At 38.1% G+C, this 25522-nt stretch overlaps 1 protein-coding gene across 1 annotated transcript; it reads right to left on the bottom strand.

Annotated features, from left to right (window-relative positions):
- Positions 1 to 891: 891 nt before the first annotated feature.
- Positions 892 to 23178, bottom strand: LOC148867243 (gamma-tocopherol methyltransferase, chloroplastic-like). Its single transcript, XM_088977952.1, has 6 exons — positions 22790 to 23178; positions 7451 to 7620; positions 7126 to 7230; positions 6359 to 6559; positions 1317 to 1419; positions 892 to 1218 (listed from the first exon to the last, which is right to left on the bottom strand). The coding sequence occupies exons 1-6, from the start codon at positions 23016 to 23018 to the stop codon at positions 1115 to 1117; spliced, it is 912 nt and encodes a 303-aa protein (XP_088834078.1). The 5' UTR covers positions 23019 to 23178; the 3' UTR covers positions 892 to 1114.
- Positions 23179 to 25522: the final 2344 nt, after the last annotated feature.

The raw sequence follows: 25522 nt of genomic DNA on the forward strand, positions 1-25522 counted from the left end.
TCTTTCCCTTGCCAGAACCGAACTATTTTTTTATAAATCAGATTAAAACTTCTTTCTCATTCATAACCACAACAATCGTGATTTACTATGTAGCAGAGCTTCTAGTCCTCGTTAAATGTCTTAAGATATCAGAATCAGAAGAATAAACAGGAAACACACACAGAACATGGAAAAGATAAAACATATAGCCAATTTCGTGTCATACAAGTTCACCATTTTTTTTGGCAAAATAAAACTCAGAAAGCAAATCTGTTCAGTGTGGGAGGAAAGGAAGAGAGAGAGAGGTTTGAGGAGGAAGGGGTGTCAGTGTTCTATTATTGCATGGAGAGGGTGGGGGTGAGAGTAATATTGGGTTTTAAAAAAATTTAAATGTCAGGTAATGTGTCATATGTATACGGATTTTGAGGACGCTAACAGTAGGAGGGGTAAAGATAGTCAATTGTCATAAAACTTTGCAATACTCTAAAACAATAATTAAACAGTAAAAGTACATGGAGGAATCCATGGAGGCCCGCCCGTTATTAATTAACTAAAAAATTATCTTTAAATATTTTGGATTTCCGCCCTCTTATCAATTAAACCTTAACGCCGGGTGTATGGGCTCAGGTTGGTTAAGATCGGACATCCAATTGCAAAAGAAATGATACTATTAGTTAGATCAGAAAATATATATGATAATACTTTTTTAATGTATCCGATCAAAAGCATATTTAATGTGAATTTTAGGGAGTGGGGGTTTAGGATTTAGATCATTAGATATGAAAATCAGGACGTGGTAAGACGAAAGCATCCGACGGTGGTAGGAGCAAAGTAAAGCCTGATTGGGCATTCCTTTAAAAGACTTACGTAAGTTCACAAGCTCCATCTAGTGATTTGTTACGACTGAAGCGATACCAAACAAACCATATATATCCATGAATGCAGCATGTCTTCCACAAAAATTACCATAGAAAAATTCCTAATAATTTCAACATAACACAAAATTCAAAACATGAGAAGATAGAAATAAAAAAATAAAATAAAATGTATCTTTAGTCAAATCAAAACAATGTAATCCAGCGAGGCAAGAAGCCAACGTAAGACACACCCAAGTGGAAGTAGAGAGAGATGTACTTCACTGTGGTTTTCTACAGGTAATGATGACATTTTTGAGGGCATCCTTCTCGTATCCCTCACATAACAATCGCAAGTCAAACAGTCCCTTTATGTTTTGCCATCCTGAATGAACCCAAAACCACACATTTCATAGACTGAAAAATAACAAAGGAAAAGGCAGATTACAAGTAGAGAATGTGATGAAATGCAAGCATATATACCACTTCGAAGCAGTGGGATGATTCTCTTCCATGAAAATAAAGAGCGGATCACAGCAGGCCAAAATGGAGTCACATACCGCGACCAATCTGCTACCTTGATATCCTGCCATTGTGATGACTCCAAATAGAAATATGTCTGTTTTTCTCATCTATGTATTCCAAAAGAAAATCATGTATATGTGTGTTGAGTATGTACATAATTGTGTAGATAAATGTGGCATGTGTCACGGATAATGAATTAAATTGGACAATTCGACAATTAAGAATGATATGAGAATGAACATTTGTGAGTAAGCTACAGTTAGAGATGGAAATGAGGTGGGAGAGGTCAATCCTTTGGCCTTCTTCTAAGCAACTTAGGTTCAAATTCTTGCTAGAGAAGGTGCAGCAATTAATCACCATTCATTGGGGTTTGGGTTACAACCAAGGATCAAAGTCCGATATTTGAATTTTGAATTTCGAAAATACAACTTTGCAATTGGTGAGATTTGAACATAAGTCGTCCAAACACAACCCAAATGAATATTAGTATATATATATATATATATATTTAACTAAAAATTAAAAAGAATAATCTTCAAAATTAGTATTTTGTAAAAATGGATGAAATGAATAATCTATCAATTTTATATTTATGTATTTTATTAATTTTAATAGATCTGATATATTTCTAAGTTAAAATTAAATATTTTTAAATGATTAATTAATATTTTTATTTACATTAAATAACAACATATTTATAATTTAATTGCAAAAACAAAAAAAAAATATTGTTTACAAAATATTTGAGAATCTAATATTAAGTTGACCCTTTTACTAATACTAAAAAAGTAAAAATAATAAAATAGTAAATAATTAAGTAATTAAAATTTAATAGTTGCATATATTATTATGCACGTTGGACTTCAATAAATAAAAACATTAACAATGGCATCATGCATATAGTAGTTTGTAAAAATCTATATAATATGTGTTTTGGACTTTTAATTGATAATAATTGTGTTGCATTTCTTCATATGTACCACAAAAAAAATGTGTTTCTTATTTACTTATACCTTATTCCTGGATAATTCAACACTAAATTTAGTGTTTTCAATGTATTTGGGGGGTTTATAACAACTTCCCTAATGTATCCCCAAGTATATCTATATCTTTCTACCATATCCATGTGTTTTCAAAGTGTATCCATATTCAAATTTAATGATACAAATACTTTAGTCCTTGTTTACAACAATTCACAACACCTGTTAATATTCAAATATGTTTAAACATATTGAAACATTATTATCCAATTCCACATCCATTCCATCCCATTCAAGCTATGACACCTGAATATCCATACATGCTTAGCATGCCAGTATTATGCTATAAAGTTAATCTTATATGTTATAGCCTCAAATTAATTTGGCAAAACAAAAGTCTTCATAAATGTATAGATTGCTTCAAAACTATATGCAAAAGAATGATATAAGCACATATATCATATAGGATACCCCTACCTAATCCCTTGCCCAAAATTTTAGTGAATGGAGAGCTGTATCTCTCTTTCCCATTTTTTTATACATGTTGATATCTAGGTATCGTAGATCCCACGGCTCTAGATAGTTAGAACTAGCATTGCATAATGATCTTTCAATTTTATCTCTTTCCTCTTCCTACTTTTCTTTTAGACTGTTCTTTTTATATATAAATCTATCTGCCTCATTGTATTCATAGGGATACTCAATTAGGTTGAGGTTAAGTTTATGGGTTTGGTTCAGAGTTCATATTAGCCCCAACCCATGCTGGTTGACCCGTTTTCATCCTTTGGCACATTTTAGAGAACGCATGAGCCACTTCATTGCAGACCACATGGGTTCACTAATTACACAAACACTATTTCTACCTTTCTTTGCTTTTTTTCTTGGGTGGGGTGGGGGGTAGATATTCTTAGAGAATACATATTTTCTATAGACACTAAAATGGGGAAAGCAAGAAGAGTTAACTCGGTAAGAACTTGGAAATTGGAGGGGCGAACTATGGAACAAGAAAAAGACATAGCAGACTCGTTTGTCAGTTTCTTTAAAGAACTTTTCAGTGAACCTTGCAAAAAAAAAGACCAAAATTGGATGGATTATTGTTTAGCTTTTCTCACAGAGCAGTAGGCCTCGGACTTAGAGAAACCCTTCTCAGAAGAAGAGATAAAGAAGGCTTTAGAAGATATGGAAGGGGTGAAGGCTCTGCGTCCAGATGGTTTTACAATGTTATTCTTTAAGAAATTTTGAGAGCTAATTAAAGCTGGCTCGATGAAGATGATGGAGGAGCTTGAATGTAACTTTTATAGCCTTAATTCCTAAGAAGAGTGGAGTTGTTGAGCTGAAGGATTTTAGGCCAATCAGTTTGATCAGTAATGTTTACAAAATTTTGGCCAAAATTCTGACCACCAGATTAAGACAGGTGATGGATACACTCATCTCTAAGTACCAAGGTGCCTTTGTCAATAACAAACATATACATGATGTTGTTCTCATGGCCAATGAATTAATTGATTCAAGAAATGGGAGGAATGGGCTTCTCTGTAAAATAGACCTAGAAAGGCTTATGACCATATCAACTGGGCTTTTTTTGAACTATTTAACCGAGAGAATGCATTTCGGCTCTAAGTAGAGAAGTTAGATGAAAGTCTGCACAAGTACTCCAAGATTTTCAGTTCTAGTTACTGGTTCAACAAGAGGCAACTTCAACAGTTCGAGAGGTTTGAGGCAAGGGGACCCCTTGTCACCATTACTACTTTTATTAGTAATGGAAGGTCTCAGTAGAATGGTAAACAGGGCTGCAGAGCTAGAGTTGTTGGAGGGTTTTTGAAGTGAGCACCAACGGCACAAAAATTCCCATTTTGCAATATGTAGATGATACACTCTTTTTTTGTAATGCACTGGAGGACCAAATCATTAACCTGAAACATCTTCTATTCAGGTTTAAGATTGTATCATGCCTATCACCTAGCAAAAAGTGAAATGGTAGCTGCTAAAGAGGTTTCCAACACTCAGAGAATGGCAAATTTGTTTGGATGCAAAGTTGGACCTCTTCTCACAAAACATTTGGAGTTGTCTCTCAATGCTAAATGTACATCCAAAGCCATTTGGAATCCAATTTTAGAGATGATGGATCAAAAACTGTCCATTAGAAAGCAAGGTATCTCTCCAAAGGTGGGAAGGTAACTCTAATAAAAAGTGTGTTAGAAAGCCTTCCGACCTATTTTATGGCCCTCTTTCCAATTGCTTTAGAGGTGGCAAAGAAATTAGAAAAGAAGATGAGAGACTTTCTGTGGCTGGGTTGGAAGGTTCTCATAAATACCACCTTGTGAAGTGGGACCAAATTTGTAAACTCCATTCACAAGGTGGTTTGGAGATGGGACATTTAAAGCCCTTCAATTTAGCCTTACTGGGTAGTTTGGCTCTGGAGGTTTTCTATTGGGCCAGATAACCTGTGGGCTGGATAGGAATAGGTTGGATACTAGTTCATCGACTTCGATGGTTCGACCTGCGGTTGTGGCTTGTGGGAAGGAATATGTAAAGATTATACACTTTTTCAGAAGATGCATCAGATATAAAATTGGAGATGGTAATGTAAGAGAATCAGATTCTGGTTAGATCCCTGGACCGGTGACAGCACTCTTAAAGAGTTGTTTCCTGCTTTGTTCAATATGGCTACTGACAAGGAGGAGTTGGTAGCTCACACTTTTGTGAGGAGGGATTACATGAGATTCAGATAGTTGAAAATCTACTCACTGTACTCCCAAACTAGGCTTTAAACTTACAAACTCAAGACTCAAAAGTATGGAAGTGGAACAAGTCAGGAGAGTTCTCAGTCAAACCTTTTTTATATATTTCCAGTGGGAGAGAATGAAGTCCTTTTTACTAGTCAAGTTTTTTTTTGTTGGGTACCAGCTTTAGAGAAGTGCCTCTCCAAAGAAATGTTGTTAAAGAGAGGTTTCATCTATAATGATCTGAGATATTGTCTTTGTAATGTGGAGCTAGCATTAGTTAGGCATCTGTTTCTGCATTACAAGTTTGCTTCAGAAATTTGGTGTCACTTTTTGAAGGCCCTGAATTTAAGTTGGTGCATGCCTATCTAAGTGAAAGCCATGTTGTATGATTTGCACATATCTGGGTCCCTTTGGCAATTCTGTGGGTTGTGCGTGGCTGGAAAGAAACAAAAGAATTTTTGGACATAAAGCTTTTTGAAGTCCTACTTGATAGCTATTTGTACAGTTTCTTATTATACAAAGAACCTTTTGCTTTAATACAATTACTAGCAAAGGAGGCCTTGCGTTGCAAGGGTTCGCTCATAAACTATCAGGCTCGAATCCGATTTGAATTAAAGACTTGAATTCGAGTTCGATCTTGACTCGAGTCAAAAGCTTGGAAGTTCGAGCTCGGCTACCAAGGTTCCGAGCCGAGGTCTCCCTCAATTTCCGATGTGCTAAATTGAGATCTCCCTCAGCTGCTAAAGTGTCGATCTGAGGTTTCCCTAACAAGCGAGGTGTCGAGCTAAGGTCTCCCTTAGTTGACAAGGTGTCGAACTAAGGTCCCCCTTAGTTGTCAAGGTGCTAAGCCGAGATCTCCCTCAATAACCGAGGTGTCGAGCCAAGGTCTCCTTCAATAGTTGAGGTATTGTCTAGCTCGACCTCGATTCGAATTAGAGACTTGAGCTTGAGCTTAGAAGTTCGAGCTTGGCTCGACTCAAACTTGACTACCTTTGATTGCAAGTCCCCTAGCAGCCGAGATGCCAAGCTGAAGTCTCCCTCAATTGGAGAGAGAGTGGCATTCTTATAATTTATAAGGAGAGAGAGAAAGATGGCATTCCATTTCTCTTATCCTCGGGCCTTATTACGTACACATTTCAGCTTAATAGATTTATATAAATATAGATATAAATATAGATACTTTACCTTTTCTCAAAAAAATGGGGAGGGGAAGGCCTATTCTCTATGACATACAAATGCATAATTCTAAAAATTAAGCCTAAAGAAAATGGATTCTCCATTTGGATGTGAATACCTGGAGTGAGAGGGATCGAAGTAGTTTCACATAATCAGCAGCTGAACACCAAGGTTGTAGATGTAAAGTATCACGTATCTTGTCCAATAGCTTCTTCTCTTCTGGCTTCAAGTCCTCTGAGGAGGAGAGATCTCTATGGCACCATGTTACTATTATTATGGTGGCCCCAGGGGCTGCCACCCGGGCCAACTCACTGACTAACTACAAGACATGATAAAATCAAATTATAAATTAGAGCAATTAGGTTCATTTATATAGAAGTGGAATTTCTCTCTATTTTTAGAGACTGCAAGTACACGATATTAGTAGTCAATTGAATGTTGTCTTTGCAATTCATAATAACTACGTAAAGAGGGGAGAATTCTTCCTTTTATATCAGCATTTTGGTATGCAAAGGAAATAAAATATCACCATACAATTCAAGAGCTATGAACCATTTATGCCAAGCAATGAGATGACATGGTTAAATAAGCATTCGATGTTCCAAATTGGTGTCCCGATTTCAATTAAAAGCTAATGAAGAACTTGAATCTCAAAGGTTCAGTTTGGAAGGAGTACAAATACAAATACAAATATGTAGAGTGCAAAAATCTTGCATTTTGTATTATTTTGTATATATTTGTACCATATAAATTTGTATATGTATTCCTTCCCAACTAAGCGAAATGTACTATTTATATATACACCCTTATGAAATCAAAATTTGCTCTTTTGTTCATTTAGGCATCTAAGAGAATCTTGAATGAAAGATGATGTATGTAGAGAACCTTCTTTTTGTCAGGCATGTGCTGCGCACTCTCCATGCACCAAACTAGATCAAACTGCTCATCGGGAAATGGTTGTTGCAAAGCATCCGCAACTAGGAATGACACCTGCTAAGAGTTTACAATAGAATAATTTTTTAAAATTCTAAATTCTAAAAAAATATCTATATAATATATTTGTATGTACTTTGAAACTGTATAAATAAATATTAATCATATATTTAGATTTAACTTTTATGACTTGTATGACTTGCGGCATGACAGATGTACCGTTTTGCAGAGAATTAAACAAGAAATAACAATATTAGATGCCACAAAACTCACATACTTTATCTGCTAATCCCTGCGCAGCTGCAAGTGCTTGAGCCCTTTGTATTTGGACAGGGCTCAAGTTGATGCCTTGGCATTGGGCCCTATATTTCCTCGCTAGGTATATGGAGTCGGCCCCTGACCCACACCCAACATCAACTATGCTCTTCGGCTTCTTTACTGAATCCTCTGCAGTTCAATCTCCTCATGTCATAATAATAATAAAGAAAAAAGAAAGAAAGAAACCGGACTAAGAAAAAAGAATGCATATTTGAAACCCATTTCTCAATAAATTGAGATAAAGTAGAAAATAATAGAGAAAGAAATAAGTCCAATTAGACCTGGTAAAGTGTTGACCCAACCCGTGAACCCGATCTAATCCAACCCAAAAAAATAGGGTTAGGGTCTCATATTGAACTACCTGAATCTGAGAATGACCCGATTTGATTCTACCCAGAAAAAATTGTATTGGGTTGGGTTGGGTCATAAGTCAACCTATTGACCCGTGTTAGGCCTAATTCGGACTATTTATGCATTGTTAGAAGTTTTCGCTCTTTAATTTTTACTATTTAGTCTTTACTATTTAAATTGTTTACTATTTAAATTGTTAAATGTTCAAGTTTTTTTATTTTATATTTGGAATTTTAGTGTTAATTACTTTAATTTTGGCATATTTCATGTATTTATTCTTTATTTTTTAAATTTTAATTATCTTTTGGGATGACCCGATTTGACCCATGGGTCAACTCTAACCCGAACATTTAGGGTTAGGGTCTAGCATTTGGCAACCCAACCCAAAATCAACCCATAGTGTCTTGACCCAACCCGAACCTGGCCCACCCAACCCAATTGTCAGGTCTAAATCCAATGCATCAAATCCTTTTCCAACCCGGCCCCGACCAGGTATATAGAAATTGTTGTAAAAAAACTGGGTATAAATGGCGTTAGTTTGAGATTTGACTTCTTTGTCTCCTAACTATGTAAATGATTTGAATTTTGGCACTGATCCAGCAATTATTTCACCTATTGGTCAAACTAAGGCCCCATTTGGTTTGTAGGAATAGGGGTCTGGAATTGGAATTGGGATGGGTTATTCCAATTCCAACTGTTAGATTAAGCGGAATAGAAATCCCATTCTCATCCCTGCTGGAATGGCATTCCCCCATTTGAGGGAATGGTCATTTCCTACCCCTTCCTTATGAACGAAACCCCATTCTTGGTGATTCTAATTTTCATTCTCATTCTTGTCTGAACCAAGCATACTATAGGAATAAACGATTCCGATTCCAACTGTGAACAAAATAAACCCTAATTTGACTCAGTCCACTTGCTTTCCAGTTCAACATTCTATTGCTAAAGATATGCCATGTGGGATAGATGACAATGTTAATTAGCTATAGATTGAGTAGAGGAGGTGATAATAAGGCATGAAAACATGTGCGTGGGTCCAACTACAGCTTTCCAATTCCCGAGCTAACTTCACTCCATGACTCTCCTAAGTTTACTCCTAGCTCTTGAGCATTGAGAATTGAGGGTCCATTTGTTTCATAGTTAAAATCAGAATCGGAATTGAAATCAAAATCTATGGAATCAGAATTGGGATTGGAATGGCTTATTTCTATAGTCTGTTTTGTTCAAACAATAATTGGAATGGAAATTAGAATGAATTGGAATGGGATTTCATTGTTAAGGGAAGGGGAGGAAATGGCCATTCCCTTAAATGTGGAAATGGCATTCTAACAACAATGAGAATGAGATTCTGATTCTGTCCAACCAAATAGTTGGATTCTAATTCCAATTCCAGACCCTTATTCCTAGAACTGTAAGGTGTGTCGTGCCGCCCATGGGCCAGTAGAAACCAGACACTATAGCAATTGGGTCGTGCCACAGCCCAGTCAACATATATTTATTTATTTCTTTTCAATTTTATTCCTATTTTGCTGTAATTATTTTCATTCCATTTTATTATTTCATATATAAAAAATTGTATACATCAAAATTCATATAGAGTAAAATTCTAAGATATTTTTAATTTCTTGTCCATTGTGATAATTTATTTTAATTTTTTCATTATTTTTTTCAATTTTTCTAAAAAGATTCATCACCCATAGCTCGGCTTGACAGGGCATTGGCCCGCATGGGCTTGTGCCATGGGCCATGCTAGACTTCTCTTTTGAGCCAGACCAGGCAAACACAACCCACCCACACTACAAAAAAATTAGCTTTTAGTGACAGACGCATAATTGCGTCCATCACTACAAGTCATTTTTAGTGAGGAAATAAAATAGCCGTCACTATAAATAAGATATTTAGTGACAGAAAATCGACGGAAGGATTTTTTGTTGCCATAAATAATCTATAGCAAGGAATGGGAAATTCTGTTACAAAATTTTCATTTATTGTGACGACAATTAAATGTCCATCGCAGAATCTTAAAATATTGGTATATAGTGACGGATGTATGATGTATGTCACAAAAAGTTATGTTATAGTAACTGACGATTGAACCTTCGTCACAAAAAAAAAAGACTTGTAGTGACGGACAACTAAATGTCTATCACAAAATCACAATCATGATAAATAGTGACAGACAATTAGCATTCGTCACAAAAACTTGATTTATAGTAACAAATAATTTAAATTTTGTCACAAAATGTTGATTTATAGTGACGAACAATTGAATGTCTATCACAAAATTAAAATCACAAGATCATCATTTAAGGGCATTTTTTTTTTTGTAATCACTGTTTAACTTTAAAGATTATTTAAGTAAAATAATTTAATAAACTGGTCATTTTAATTGTTGAATTGATAGATCCAAACAATGGGTCATACATTATACATTTAGACATTTAAAAATAATGTTTTAGTAAATTTTCATTTAAGTCTAACTAGGGATGATCCTAGGTTAAGTTTCCATAGATCATTAATAGAATTTTGTTCTACTTAGGCTCTATGGGCCCACATATTGGGCATGATAATATATGTTTGAGGCTTGCATTTAAGTTGGGCCATATAAATTAATAAACTATATGTAAAAAGATAAAATATTAAATTAATTTTGTAACAAAAGATATAAAAAATACATGTAAGAATTTCTATATGTTATTGGAAATACTACTTTTTATTGGAAAATTGCGCATAGGGGTGCCAACAGGTTGAGTCTAGCTTGGGGCTAGATAGAACTAGTTCGAAACTAATTATTGATCAAGACAAAATCACAGAAGCAAAACTACATTTTGTTTATTTAAGTAATTACTTGAAACTTTGCTAGAAATTTTGGTTTGCTTTCAACCCTTCAGCTTAGATGGTTGGGCTTACGGTCGCTAGGGTTTGGACCGCAGTGCAAGCTCAGTTGGTTTTCAGTACAGTGTGCTATTTTGGTGGTACAAGGTTTAGTTTTTTGTTTTGTTTGGGTCAGGGTGCCTTTTGTGGTTTTGTTTTTGTTTTGAGTGACCTGTCTTTCTCAAGTGCGCTTTTGTATACAGCTTGTATGCTTTTTTTGTTATTTTTTTTTATATTAATGAATTTTACCTTACCTTTCTCAAAAGCAATTACTTAAATTTTAAATTTTAATATTATAACCTTAATAAAGTGATAGAAAATACTATCTTTGTTTTGGGCTATCATGTAACTGTTCTCTTGTTTTATTGTTCTGATAGGTGAGATAAGAGTGTTTATCTCTTTTATTCTTGTACCTGTGTTTTTTATCTCCACTTTTAATAAAATCAGCGAGTTATCAATAAAAAATGATAGAAAATACTAAATTATTTATATGTTACTAAATTCAACATTTTTATTAATATTATCTTATTTTTATTTACCAAATTTATCATTTCAAACATAAAATTTGATAAAAAATATAAGAAAAATAAGAAAATAATAAATATTTAACAAAACAGTCAATTCTAGGTCTAAATCAGTTCAGGACAAAAAATGATTGGAATTGACCCAATTATTAATCGGACAAAATCATAAAACCAGAACCATTATAATCGGTTTGGATCCATTAGGTAGACTCAACCCATTGACAGCCTTACCAAAGCCTATTCATAGGCCAAGTAGTCCGACGGGTTGGCCTTGTTTAACCTGTTCTAAATTGTGTTTGGACAAAGTTTTAAGCCCACAAGCTTGGGCTTGGGCTCTAAACATCAAGCCTCATTATTTTTAGGGTTGGGCTCGAGCATTCCCAAATAAACTCAGATTGATAATATTATAAATATAATAAAAGATATATAATATATATATGCTATAATATATAATATATTAGATAAAAATAAAATTAATAGCAAAAAAGTATTATCTATTATAGTATATAGGATATTATATATTTATATAATATATTTTCAATAATATATAATTAATATGTTATAAAATACCTGTCAAAGTCAGGCTTCATACTTGAACCTAGGCTTTAGGCTTTATTATAAAGAGCCAAGCTTGGTCTCAAGATCTAGGCCCGATGATTAGGCCGGACTCAGACCCGGGCTTAGTGATTTTGTATTTATCTATACTATATATAAAAGTGTAAATGTAGTGTGAAAGTTTTTTTGGATTAAAATTATCCTCTACTTCTTTGTTTGAGAAATGGTAAAAGTCATTTTATTATAGTTTTAATGTCAGCTTTAATTGCTACTAAAGTGTCCATATTTGTGTATTTAATCCATCTCTAATTGTAAGGGTTGAAAATGTAACTTCAATTATTACTTTCTACTTCATTTAATTTTCCCTAATTAAGTCTTATACTCAATGTATTAAATCTCATTTTCTCTTATTAAATCATATATTTTAAGTTATTTTTCGCTAATAAATGCTACTAATTATATCTATGCCAATATTTTTAATAGTATAAATCCATATATTTTAAAATTGACTCAAAAACAAAACCATTTTTTTCTAAGTAGTGATTAAGCAATTCAACAATCTAAATCAAATTGATCAATCTACAAAGTCATAGTTCGACAATAAAATTTTTAAAATAGAAATAAATATAGGAAATTACAAAAAAAAATGTAGAAAAATAGACACATTTAATAAATCAAACTATTTTTTTATAATGAAAATGAAATAGATAATTTAGAACTGGCCAAAAATGAAATATAAAAATTAATAATAAATAGTAAAAATTAATAAAATATAAAATACTAAAATATAAAATACATAGGTTTTGCAAAAAAATGCATTCAAACACATGTATGATATCATATATTTATCATTTAAACAAAAAGTAAGTGTAAAATATTAGAATTAGTTTTACACACAAAAATAAAAATAAAAAAGAAAAACTATAGTAAAAATTGAACACATCTATAATTCTATATTTACATTACTATTAAAACTATGAATAAGATTGTGGAATTTTCTTTTAACTAAAATATTCATTTTTGAATTTAGTCTCTATTTAATTATGAGGTTTAAATTGTAAATTGAACTACTACTTTTCACCCCATTCAATTCACTCTATTTAAATCTTACATTCTTTTGATAAATGAACTAAAAAAAGATATACAAAAAAAAAAAAAACATTACAAAATGAAGAATTTATCCAAGTAGTACGGGTGCAAATGGATCGAATCATGATATGATCCAATCTTTTTTGTCGAATTTGGATATCCCCAGTCCGGAACTTCAAATCAGATCAGGTCGGATAATAGGGTTCAATAAAAAACTAGATCGAATTCAGATCACTCCATATCCAATCTGATATATATGTTATTTATTTATTTATAAATATATTATTTATATTAATTTTTTTGTAAATTTGTTATATTATTTATTATATATATATATGATGATAAAATTGCAAAACCCCAAAGAGTGAAGATATCCTTGGCAATAATTCTGAAGCCATATGTATCTTTTTGCTCTAATTCAACAAAAATGGTTGTTTCCTTTTAAAGAATTGGATGATAGAGTCACAAAACAAAATATTTTACAAAAAGACCAAGGAGGGCAGGGGAAATGGATCTGGTTGTTAAATGAAATCTCGAAAGCAAGAGTTTGGGTTGGGATCCGATGGTTAAGTATTTGGCACCGATGTGTTGCTTTAGAGCCGTTTTCTGAGGAAATGGTGCTAGATCAGTTACACCATTTTCTGAGAAAATGGCTTCTTTTATTTGTTTGGCATTGATGTTGTCACATAGGATGTTTTCTGGGGAAAGGCACTAGTTTTATTTGGTATCAATGCTTTATAATTATTTTCAGCATTGGTCCACATATCCAATGGTTTGCACGATGCCATGTCATGGTACGGTTGGTAGCAACAGTTCCAAAAATAAGAAAACACCAAATTCGATGTTTTCATGAGCCACGTTTTTCCGAATTCCAATGCAAGGCCGTTTTCCAGAACAATGATTCCAAACAAGGATGCAATTCTTGGCACACTGTTTTTCTGATTTGTCGTAGACATGGAGCCGTTTTCTGAAGCAACAACATTGATGCCAAACACCACCTAAATTTATCACAATTCTCAGAAGGAACGGAGTCTTTGTATTTATCACTAATTCAGTATGTCTATAACTAGGTCACTGAGAAACTGAGACAACAACAATTCATTGAAGAATTGTGCTCTAGTCCCATCAACTAGTGGTGCTCACGGTTAGGTTAACCAATCCGTGGGCTTATTTTTGAAATTGAACCAGGGATATTGGAAATTCGATAATTGGAACCAAACCGAAGCAGATCGATTAATCGATTAACCGGTTCGGTTAACCATCGGTTTGGTTTGCCGATTCGTTGGTTTTTTATTATTTACAATATATATATAATAAAAATATATACAAATATATAATAAAACATTATTGCATATATATAAAATATTATATTTTGAATAATGAATAATATATTATATATTATAAATATATATATATATATATATTTATATATAATGCATATTTATTAATTTATAATGTATAGAAAATATAAAATATATAATATACATACTTTTATATATATATATATATATGTATATATATATACATATATATATATATACCGATCAATTCGGTTAACTACCGATTTTCTATTTTTGGTTAACCAAAACCAAACTTTTTAAAATATCAAACCGAAACAAAACCAACCGATTCGATTAATTACCGATTGTTTTCTATTTTCTTGCTCGCACCTACCATCAACCGTGAGAGACAATGTGAGCTAAACCCAGGTTGCTTTTGCAAAATACCAGTCAAGAAATCGAGATGTCTGAAATCTCGTCATCTTCCGACAGATCTTTATATTAAGAAGATTAATACCACTTACCAGCCATTGGATATGGAGGGAAGGTATATCCATTGCCCACGCTTCTGAAAACATTAGAAGCTTGAGTTCTCTATTGACTTATCGATTCTTTTGTTTATTCTGCCATTACGTCTCTGCTCCTGAACTAATTAGCCATGCAAAATGATATATGATATTAGTGTTGCATAGATAAGTGGATGATGAGGCCGTTTGGCGTGTATTTTTTGGAAGATCTTTTGGTAGTTCTAACAAACAAAAGATGTATTGAGTTTTACATAAAGATTTGAGCACGGTTCTAAGCATGTTTGGCAGATGCGCATCTTTTCTCATTTTTCTACACAAGAATAAAACGCGAAAGATGTGAGAAATTTCATTTGGAGATTTCTGAAATCAGCCCAAAATGGATTTTTCGCATCTTTTCGATGTTCTGTCTTTTGGTAGCTAGATCCTCCATGTGCCAAACAGAAATAAACCAAAAATCGGTCTTCCAAGCTTGTAAACAGCCAAAAGACCACTCCGAGATATGTGCCAAACTGGCTCAAAGTATTTGTGTTGTACACATGTTGGGTCTGATATTTTACAAGACAACCAGAACTCAGAAATTCAGAATCCTCTTCTCATGCTTAAAGAATGATAGGACGTCATGGTATCAACGGTGGAAAATCTATGATTCTGGTGTCCATCATGCAGTTTAGGTATTGGTGGGATGTGATGAATATCATTCTTAATTCTGCTCATATGAACATATAAATGCTTTAAAAGATAATGGAGATTTTGTGTATTGTGGGTTTATCGTTCGAGGCTTGAAAGTTGGTCATTTTGGTTCTAGAAATTGGATTGTCTTCTACAAGCTCTCACTATTCAGAAATCACCATCAATCTCTCCCACTGTTCTTTTCAAGCTGAAGGTGATAGATACCCTCTTGTTGGGGACATGGCTGAGCTGGCCCGGAGGCCCACGACCATCTATAACAGCTCGGCCACATCGGCGATGTCCGGTCGAGCTACAGCATTACCTTGATCCTGCTGACCACGTCAGCTACGTGCCTCGCAAATAAGCTTGCCTAACGGATAGGGATGGGAAGACAACTCTACCGAGGAGTAGGACTCTACCCCCTGTACCCTCGGCAGGGAATGCTCACCCAATTTCCCTAGAACCCTACTTCGACCAGCATAAGGACTCTCTGGCTATAATTAGCCCAGACCAGCATCCCTATAGCTCGAATAGGCCATCCACCCTTCCTACTGACTTGAGTGTTGGAGTACTTACCCGGGGATAACTCGTTGGGCCTCTAACTTCTTCCTTGATTACAGGTCTTGAAGCGTGGCCTCATTCTTGAAGCTCGGCCCCGACCTGCCAGCAAAGACTATATAGTTGCCATGCTCAGTTCGTGCACTACCTTGAATTGAGCGGCAACAAATTGGCGTTGTCTGTCGGAACAACAGTAGAGTTGACCCTATATCAGGCAGTACCTGGTCGCTCTATGTTGGAGCCTTTTTGCTTCTACTCAATCCTCCGAGCGAGTGCCCTCTCGAAGATAATCGATTATGAGGTCCATCCAAGATGGGCCATGCTACAATGGAAGGATGAGGACAGATGCTAGTGCGATGCTCGGCTGAGGCAGCATGTCTATCCAGATAGTTGATTCAAGGTCGGTTTGCGGCGAGCTGGCCAGCTTTGAAAGGGCATCAGCTCAGGCGTTCTCGGTTCGAGGGATCTACCGAATACCGAAATGCTCGAGCTGCTGAATGAGCTCCTACACCTTTTGTAAGTAGCTTGCCATATAGGGAGCCCGAGCCTCAAACTGGCCGTGGATTTGGTTGACTATGAGCCGAGTCGCTGAAGGCCTCGATTTGTTGGTCTCCAAGGTCCAAAGCAAGGCGGAGCCCAACAATCAAAGCCCCATATTCAGCCTCATTGTTGGATGCTTTGAACTCAAACCTGAGGGCGTGTTCCAACACTACATCACTCGGGCCGAGGAGGATAAGGCTGGCGCCCCTGCCCTACTGGTTTGATGAGCCGTCTATATGGAGAGTCCATACTAGGGGCAGTGGGGTTGGTTCCTCGGTGGTAAATGTACATTCTGCGATGAAATCTGCCAAGGTTTGGGCTTTGATCGCTGAGCATAGTGTGTATTCGATGTCGAATTCACTTAGCTCCACACTCCACTTGACTAGGCGACCTAATACTTTCAGTCTTTGTAGCACCTGCTTAAGGGGCTGGCTGGTGAGTACTCAAACGTTGTGGGCCTGGAAGTATGGTCTGAGTTTTCTGGCCGCGATGACAAGGGACAGAGCCAACTTTTCAAGATTGGAGTATCGGGTCTCTGCGATGCTAAGGACCTTACTGGTGTAGTAGATCGACCTTTGTACCTAGTCCTCTTCTTTGACTAGTACTAAGCTGACGACCTCATCTCCAGCTGAGAGGTAGAACAATAGTTCGTCCCTTGGGCTTGGCTTAGTCAGGAGGGGCGGCAAGCTCAGGTACTGCTTCAGTTCCTAGAAAAACTACTCACTCTTATGTCTAGTGGAAGTCCTTTGGCCATTTGAGGGCTTTGAAAAAGGGGAGGCACCGGTATGCAGACTTGGACATAAACCTGCTAAGGGCAGCTATTCTCCCGGTGAGTCGTTGCACCTCTTTGTGGGTCCAGGGGGATGGCATGTCAAGGATGGCTTTTATCTTCTCTGGATTTGCTTTGATTCCTCCTTGTGTTACCATAAACCACAGAAACTTGCTGGAGCCAACCCCGAAGGTGCACTTGGTTGGGTTTAAACTCATCTTATACTTTCTGAGTGTGTCAAAGACTTTGTAGAGGTCGGCCAGGTGATGTTCAGCCTTTTTGCTCTTCATGAGCATATCATCGACATATGCCTCCACATTCCTACCGAGTTGTTCTTTGAATACCTCATTCACCAGCCGCTGATAGGTGGCATCCACATTTTTGAGGTCAAAGGGCATTACCTTGTAGTAGTATAGGCCATGGTCAGTGATAAAGGTCGTTTGCTCCTAGTCGTCCTGCTCCATCTGGATCATGTTGTAGCCTGGGAAGGCGTCCGTGAAGCTTAGGAGCTCATGTCTTGCTATTGCATCGACGAGTTGGTCGATTCTCGGCAGAGGAAAGTTGTCTTTGGGACAAGGCTTATTCAGGTCGGTGAAGTCAATGCAGATTCTCCACTTTCCATTGGCCTTCTTCACCATCACTATGATGGCCAGCCAATCAGGGTATTTAACTTCCCTAATGAAGTTGAGGTGGATTAGCTTTTGTACTTCATCAGCGATTACTTGCTATCGTTCTGTGGCAAAGTTTCTCTTCTTCTGTTTCACAGGTCAGTAATGGGGGTCTACGTTCAGCCGATGTGTGATAACTTTGGGATCAATCCCAGGCATGCCCTCTGTTGACCAAGCAAATACGTTAGCATTATTCCTCGGTAGTCGCACAAATTCCTCTTGGAGGCGGTCGCCTAGCAGGGAGCCGACCTAAACCGTCTTTTTGGGATCATCTTCAAATAGGGGGACCTGGACGAGGTCTTCCATGGGTTGGTTGTGTTGTGCCTTTACCTCGTCACGCAGGTCATATGCTTCCACCATCAATGTCTCGGTCATTGGATGTGGTCCTCGGCAGGATAGCTGATAGTAATGCTGCGTTGTTCTCTAGTCTCCACATGCCACCCCTATGCCATACTTGGTTGGAAACTTAATGGTGAGGTGGTACGTTGAGACTATGGCCTATAGGGCATTGAGGGTCGGCCTGGCGAGGATCACGTTATAAGAGGAGGGGCAACGCACCATGATGAAGTCTACCATGGACGTCGTAGTCACATCGCCGTCTCCAATCAAGAGGGGAAGAGTTATCCTCTCAGTGGGTTGGAGGGGCTCTCCCAAAAATCCTATCAAGGGAGTGCTAACTGGTGTAAGTCGTTCTTTGTCAATGTCAAGCTTTTCGAATGCATCTTCAAACAATACGACGACGGAACTCCCTGTGTCGACTAGAATTCGCCACAACTCAAAGTTGTCCAATTTAGTTGTGATGATGAAGGCATTGTCATGCGATGTCTAGACCCCTCAGAGGTCATCGTCAATGAAGGTGATAGATGTGTTGCACCTCCTCCCGTGATCTCGGTTGTCGATCCCGCACAGTTGAGCATATCTTTTCCAACCCAAGTTGCTTTCCCCTTCTATGGTGGCTCCTCCTGATATAACGTGGATGACGCCAATTGGGGGACCTTGGGGTGGTGGTTGTCAAGCTTCATCCGTCCTTCATTCCTCTTGGGATGGCTTCTCCTTTCTGTCTATGAAGCTGCTGAGATAACCACGCTTGATCAGATCTTCAATATGGTTGCACAGGTCAAAATAGTTCTCCATGTCATGGTCGTAGTTCTTGTGGAACTCGCAATATTTGTCTCAATTCCTCTTGTTACTTTGTGTCTTCATCTTCTCAGGCCACCTGATGTAGTTGTGGTCGTGAATTTGCATCAGGATTTCAGACCGCGAAATATTAAGCGGCGTAAAATTTCGATAGGTCGGCGGAGGGGTGCGAGGTCTATGGTCGGTTCAGCGATCTTGTCTCTTGTGTTCTTTGTCCGATCTCTCAGACTTTTGTTCATTGATCTCTCTCCTTTTTTTGTCAGGCTTCTCATCTTCTGCGTGTAGCTCATTTGCGCGGCCAACGTATGAGGAGGATTCTTGGAGATGGAGAAGTTGAATGGGGAAGGGCGGAGTCTGTGTTGTATGGCCATTATCGCAACTGATTGATTTAAGTCACTAACTTGGAGTGCTTCTTTGTTGAACCTCGCTAGGTAATCTCTAAGGGACTCCACCTTCCTTTGTCAAACCTGCATAAGGTTGGCCAAAGTTTTCCAATGCTTCTGACTAGTGGTGAACTGTGCCAGGAACTGGGTCTCTAGCTGGGCCCACGATGTTATAGACCTCAGCGGCAGAGAGAGTACCATGCCAAGGCTGGGCCCTACAACGTGGTTACAAGCGCTTTGCACATTAGTCCCTCCGATGCACCATGTAGCATCATCTGGGCTTTGAGCGCCGTGACATGGTTGAAAGGATCAAAGTTCCCATCATACTTGCTGAATTGGGGGGCTCACCATCTAACAGGGGGTATCTCATCGACGATGTCCTGGATGAAGGGTGGCTCCTTGGTGATATGCGCAGTGGCCTGCACAGGTTGGTCTACGACGAGAATTGCGCTCTTATGGGTCATAGTGCACTCTAACTCTTCCAGACGTTGCCGGAGCTCTTTAATCTCGGCATCTCTATTGTCTGGGGCTACAGTGTGCATGGCTTCTCTCTGGGGTCGTGTGGGGATCCTTGACCGAACTTGACTCTACGACAAAGACCACAAACGGCGGTGTCCTTTTGCTGAGCCTTTCTTTGGCAGAAATGCACACTGAGTGGCACGTCTCGCTATGGTGGTCCTATCCACGGGAACAGATAATGGAGGCAGGCCTTCGGATCATGTCCTGCCTCATATGCTCAGACCACTTTCCCCTTACATCTGATCGGCACGCTTAGGGGTCCTCGGTTCGAGGATCGTCCTTCGTGCGTGTTAGGGCGTGAAGGGGGACTGCCCAGTTGGTTGGTGCAACAAACCTCGATGCCTGTATGAACTCGAAAATCTTATCAACCTTCTCTTGCATGGCTCGGAATTGCGCTGGATCTACTATAGCCGAAGGTTGTGGGACTTCTTGGTGCGAGGAATCACGGTGTCAGTTTTCCCGAGACAGAGAATGACCAACTGATCGTTTAGACTAGTTTTTAGGCATCTTGATCGTTTTCTTGATTGCGCGATGAGGAATCAAAGATTTTCGATGAAGGCTTTTTGTGCGTTTCTTACAAATGGTGCCAATCTGATGCTGCTCAATCCGAGGTAGTGCATGAACCGAGGATGGCAACTAGATAGTCCTTGCTGGCAGGTCAGGGTCGAGCTTCAAGGAAGAGGCCACGCTTCAAGACCTGTAATCAATGAAGAAGACAGAGGCCCGAGGAGTTATCCCTAGGTAAGTACTCCGACACTCAAGTCAACAAGAGGGGGTGGATGGCTAGGCTGAGCTACAGGGATGTTGGTCCGGTAATTGGTAGAATGGGTGCTAGAAGTTGGGAGTCCTTTACCTTGAGCATGGAGTACCTTTTTATAGCCGGAGGGTCCGTATCCTGGTCGGAGTAGGGTTTCAGGGAAATCGGGACAGTTTTCTCCGCCAAGGTTACAAGGGGTAGAGTCCTGCTCCTCGGCGGAGTTGTCTTCCCATCCCTATCCGCTAGGCGAGCTTATCTGTGAGGCGTGTAGCTGACATGGTTAGTGGGATCATGGTAATGTCGTAGCTCGGCCGGACATCACAGACGTGGCTAAGCTGTGACAGATGGCCGTGGACCTCCAGGCCAAATCTGTTGAACTATATGACTGAACAATCTATTGAGTAGTGAGTGCCAAACACCTTCTTGCAAGCAAAACTGAGGATAGGGGTCCCCCCCCTCGTCTTCCCTTTTATAACAACCAGGGTCACAGATCGAGGAGAAATCAATGGTACAGATGAAGCACCTCTAACATCGCCTTGAAAGGCCAATCGACGCAGCCAATAACATACGATAGGAAGCCTCAAAAACTGAAGTGACACCCTCGGCAGGCAGCGGTTGCGCCCATTAATTGCGTCGGTTCGACTATAGTACCGGTCCAACCTTCGACGCGGATCCTCGACTAGGCCACTCAAATCCTCGGCTAGGCTGTTTTAAGGCCACAAGGCCGTGTAGTAGCCTGGCCGAGCACTTCCCCTCCTCGACAGCAGAACTAGGGGAGTGGTTCGGGAACCGAAATTTTGATTCTCGTTTAAGTTTTACAGCCAACAATCGGAGAACTCCTCGACAATGACTAACACGGCGCAAGCGATACCCATGCCCGGAAGTTCCTCAGCCAGGCAACAAACCTAAGGGACCTTGTCCCTCGACTTCGGAACCGGGGGAGTGATGTTGGGGACATGGCTGAACTGGCCCAAAGGCCCACGACCATCTATCATAGCTCGGCCACGTTGGCGATGTCCGGCCAAGCTACGACATTATCATGATCCTACCGACCACGTCAGATCTCACGGATAAGCTCGCCTAGCGGATAGGGATGGGAAGACAACTTTGCCGAGGAGTAGGACTCTACCCCTGTAATCTCGGCGGGGAACGCTGTCCCGATTTCCCTGGAACCCTATTCTGACTAAGATACGGACCCTCCGGATATAAAAAAGTAATTTATGCTCAAGGTAAAGGACTCCCAAGCACCCATTCTACTAATTAGCCCGGACTAGCATCCCTATAGCTCGGCCCAGCCATCCACCCCCTCCTACTTACTTGAGGATCAGAATACTTACTCGATGATAAGCGCAGCCTCGTCCTTGAAGCTCGGCCCCAACCTGCCACTAAGGAAGTTACCATCATCAGTTCGTGCAATACCTCGGGTTGAGCGGCATCACCTCTATTTCGTTATTCCATCATGGGGGTTAGAATTTTAAGAATAAGAGGAGAAAATCATCTTTGCGTGCCATGGAGAAAGAATCACAGTTCGAATTAGACCAAGAGAAGGCCCGGAAGACACTGAAAAAACTCGACGATCAACTTCAAACCCTCTCTTATAAAGAAATAACTCCTCCAAAGAAAATGGTCTTCTATTTCGTTCGGGTTCTTTCTACCTATTCTTTTGGTTTTCTTTACATTTTGCAAACAGCACAGTTCTGCTTTTGTGAGATCCTATTCTTGCTTTTAGAGGATTGCCATGCTGCAACTTAGGTGTTCCATAGTAATGGTTCTTCACCGGCAACTGTTATTGATCGGCTTAATCCGTTCTTTCACCGATTAGTTATTTCAGTACCTATAAGGTAAAATGGATATATATTTGGAAAAAAATATATATGAATTGGATAAACGTTTTCCGTCATGAGTCAGTGACGGAAGGAAAGTTTCTGTCGAATTTTTAGAAGTTCAGGGGTGGTTTTAAAAAGTAAAACTACAGAGGATGTTTTTATGATCGTCAGAAACCATATGTCGAATAGTAAAAGAGAGGGAGTAGAAGCTACTCATTGCATCTCCAAGAAAACAATCGAAACTGATATAAACTATCGGTGGCAAAGATTACCTGGAACGCCGGCAAACCTGAGGCACTCTTCGATCATACGAATCTGAGCAGATCGATGGTCAGAGATCGAAGTTTGAACATCTGGGTCATAGAAGCCATGGTGCATGTGCTCCCAGCCCAAGATATCCTCAAATGTTAACGTCATTTGGTCATACATCTCCGCTATCCCCTCATTCAACATTTCTCTCTTCACTGTCTCCGTTGCCGTCGACGATGACGATGCCATCATACGTGTCGTCGTCGTCTTTGCAAGTCCTGTACGTCTGGATCGGCCAACACCTACTCGCACCGGCAGGGAATTGATCCTCCTATTATATATATTCCTCGTTGATGGATATCGCTTGGAGATTGCAGGAAGCAACGGATGGCGATTCAAACGTTCCCAACACAGCACCGTACTGAAGTTGAAAAGAGGACTTGGGCGGGGTTGGCCCGAATCCAATCTTAACCCAATTGGGTTGGGTTGCACCGGGTTGATGTTCTTGTTAGGGTTAGGGTTGAAATTCATGAGTTCGATTTTATTTCAGATTGGTTAAGATTGACCATTTAGGCAACCCAATCCAATTCTAACCCGACTTTATTGTAGATGTTATATATAAATATATGATATACGTTAATATATAACATATATTGATTTGTTTAGATGCATGATATATATATAGCCCCTACCACATATTATCATGTATTTCTTTTAAAGTAATCACTTCACTTAATTCTAATTAGAAATACTAAAATCTTAATAACATTATTTTATGTTTTTTGAAAATTTTATTCTTCATCTCCTCTATGTTGTTTGTCGCCCGGGAAAAATCTATGATAAGTCATAATTCATAATAAATTATAGACATTTTTAACACTTGCTTTTCTTAATTTTATATAAAAAAGAACAAAAAAACGTCAATAAACAAATATTAGTGAAACATATGATTAAAATATATAGTAAAAGTTGAGTTAAGATCTAAAATCAAGAAATTTTATAAAGTTTTAAAGAATGGGAAGAAAATTGGATTGGGTCTAACCCGAGCCCAATCCAACCCGAAATTGACTTCAAATTAGATTGGGTTAGATTATGATTGAAAGAATTTAGTTAAAGTTATGATTAAGGTTGAAGGTTTAAAACTTAGGATTAAACTAGGTTTGGTCTCAACCCGACTTGACTTGCTGCTCTACCTGATATCAGTGCTAAATTTACGATGACAGTGCAAGTGCGAATGTATAATACATTTGGATGGGTCGTGTGCAATGGATCCCGGGTTCTTGAAAAGTAGGGACTAGGATTCTAGACTTATCGTACATACCTAAACCAGATAATGCTATCCGTTCTTCAGAATTCAGGAATCATGATTATTGATAGGGGTTCCGGGTTCTGGATGTGATCGGTAAGTGGGTATCTGGTTCGGACGAACTTTAGATCCGATATCGTAGTCTGTGGGTCATTGCCCGGGCATTTCGACCCGTCTACCGTACTAATCGTAATATTAAACAATTTTATGACGTTACGTCACGGTAGCTCTGCAATCTGCAAGCGTAGGTCCCATATGCACATGCAAACTGATCTCAACTGCGGAAGGTGCCCTCGGGCCTCGGCCCTTCCAATTTTGAAAGGAATGGTCTGCCCGTTGGCCCAAGTGGTGTGGGGCCCGTGGGCTATGAAAAAATAAAGTAACCTTGAAATAAATAATTTTAGGAAAATTTTCCGAATCGATAAATTCAGTATCGGAATTTTCAAAATATATCAATCGTAAAGTCTGTGGGACTTTGCCCGGGCACTTCGGCCTGTCGATCGTATTAATCCGTACTAATCTGTAATAAATGGCATTTATGTCATTATGCCACGGTAGTAGGTATATGCACATGCAAGCTGATCTCAACTGCGGAAAGTGCCCCTTGGCCCTTCCAATTTTCAAGGGCTGGTCTGCCCGTTGGTCCAAGTGGTGTGGGCTATGAGAAAGACAAAGTAGCCTTTAAATAAATAATTTTAAGGAAATTCCCGAACCGGGCCTAATGCCACTTTGGTCTCCATACGATAATTTATTATTCGAACCTTAAAATGTATCAATTGAATATTTGTCATTAACCAACCTGTTAATTATTCGTTAAGTGAGATTTGAAAAGATATAAATATTTTTTGAGTATCATTTAATTTTGTTTATCAATCATTTATATCTTAATAATGAATATATTTAAATTCTTACCTTTTCTATTAAAAAAAAAGTTAGAATTATGTCTTAGTGGCAATATAGTGATTCCAATTTTTTTAAAAAGAAGAGGTAAAGATTTGAGACTGTTCATTTTTTTGTCAATTTTTGAATGATTGATAAAGAGAATTAGATGACATTTGAAGGGTATTTATGTCTTTTCAAATGGCACTTAACCGTTGGTTAATGGGCTAGTTAATGGCAGGTATTAGATTGTCATGTTTTAGAAGTTCGAGTACTAAATTGTCATGTTTTAAAATTTGGGGACAAAAGTGGCACTAGACCTAGAGTACATGATACTAATCTGGAATTTTTCCATAATTTTATATAGGGATAAGTAGGGTTGTCAACGGTAATCGAAAATCTGATTTCAAATTTGATATTCAACATAATCGAATCGAATTCGGATAATTCGAATATCTAATCGGCTCTTATCAAATAGTTAATCGAATTCGAATTTAGATATGACCTGACTCGATTACATAAATATCTGAATTTGACCGATTAATTAATTCATATATATAATATATAAAAT

The sequence above is a fragment of the Nelumbo lutea genome, chromosome 3 (assembly GCF_056320005.1).
Source record: "Nelumbo lutea isolate HS-2025 chromosome 3, American lotus-T2T, whole genome shotgun sequence".
Classification (NCBI taxonomy): Eukaryota; Viridiplantae; Streptophyta; class Magnoliopsida; order Proteales; family Nelumbonaceae; genus Nelumbo; species Nelumbo lutea.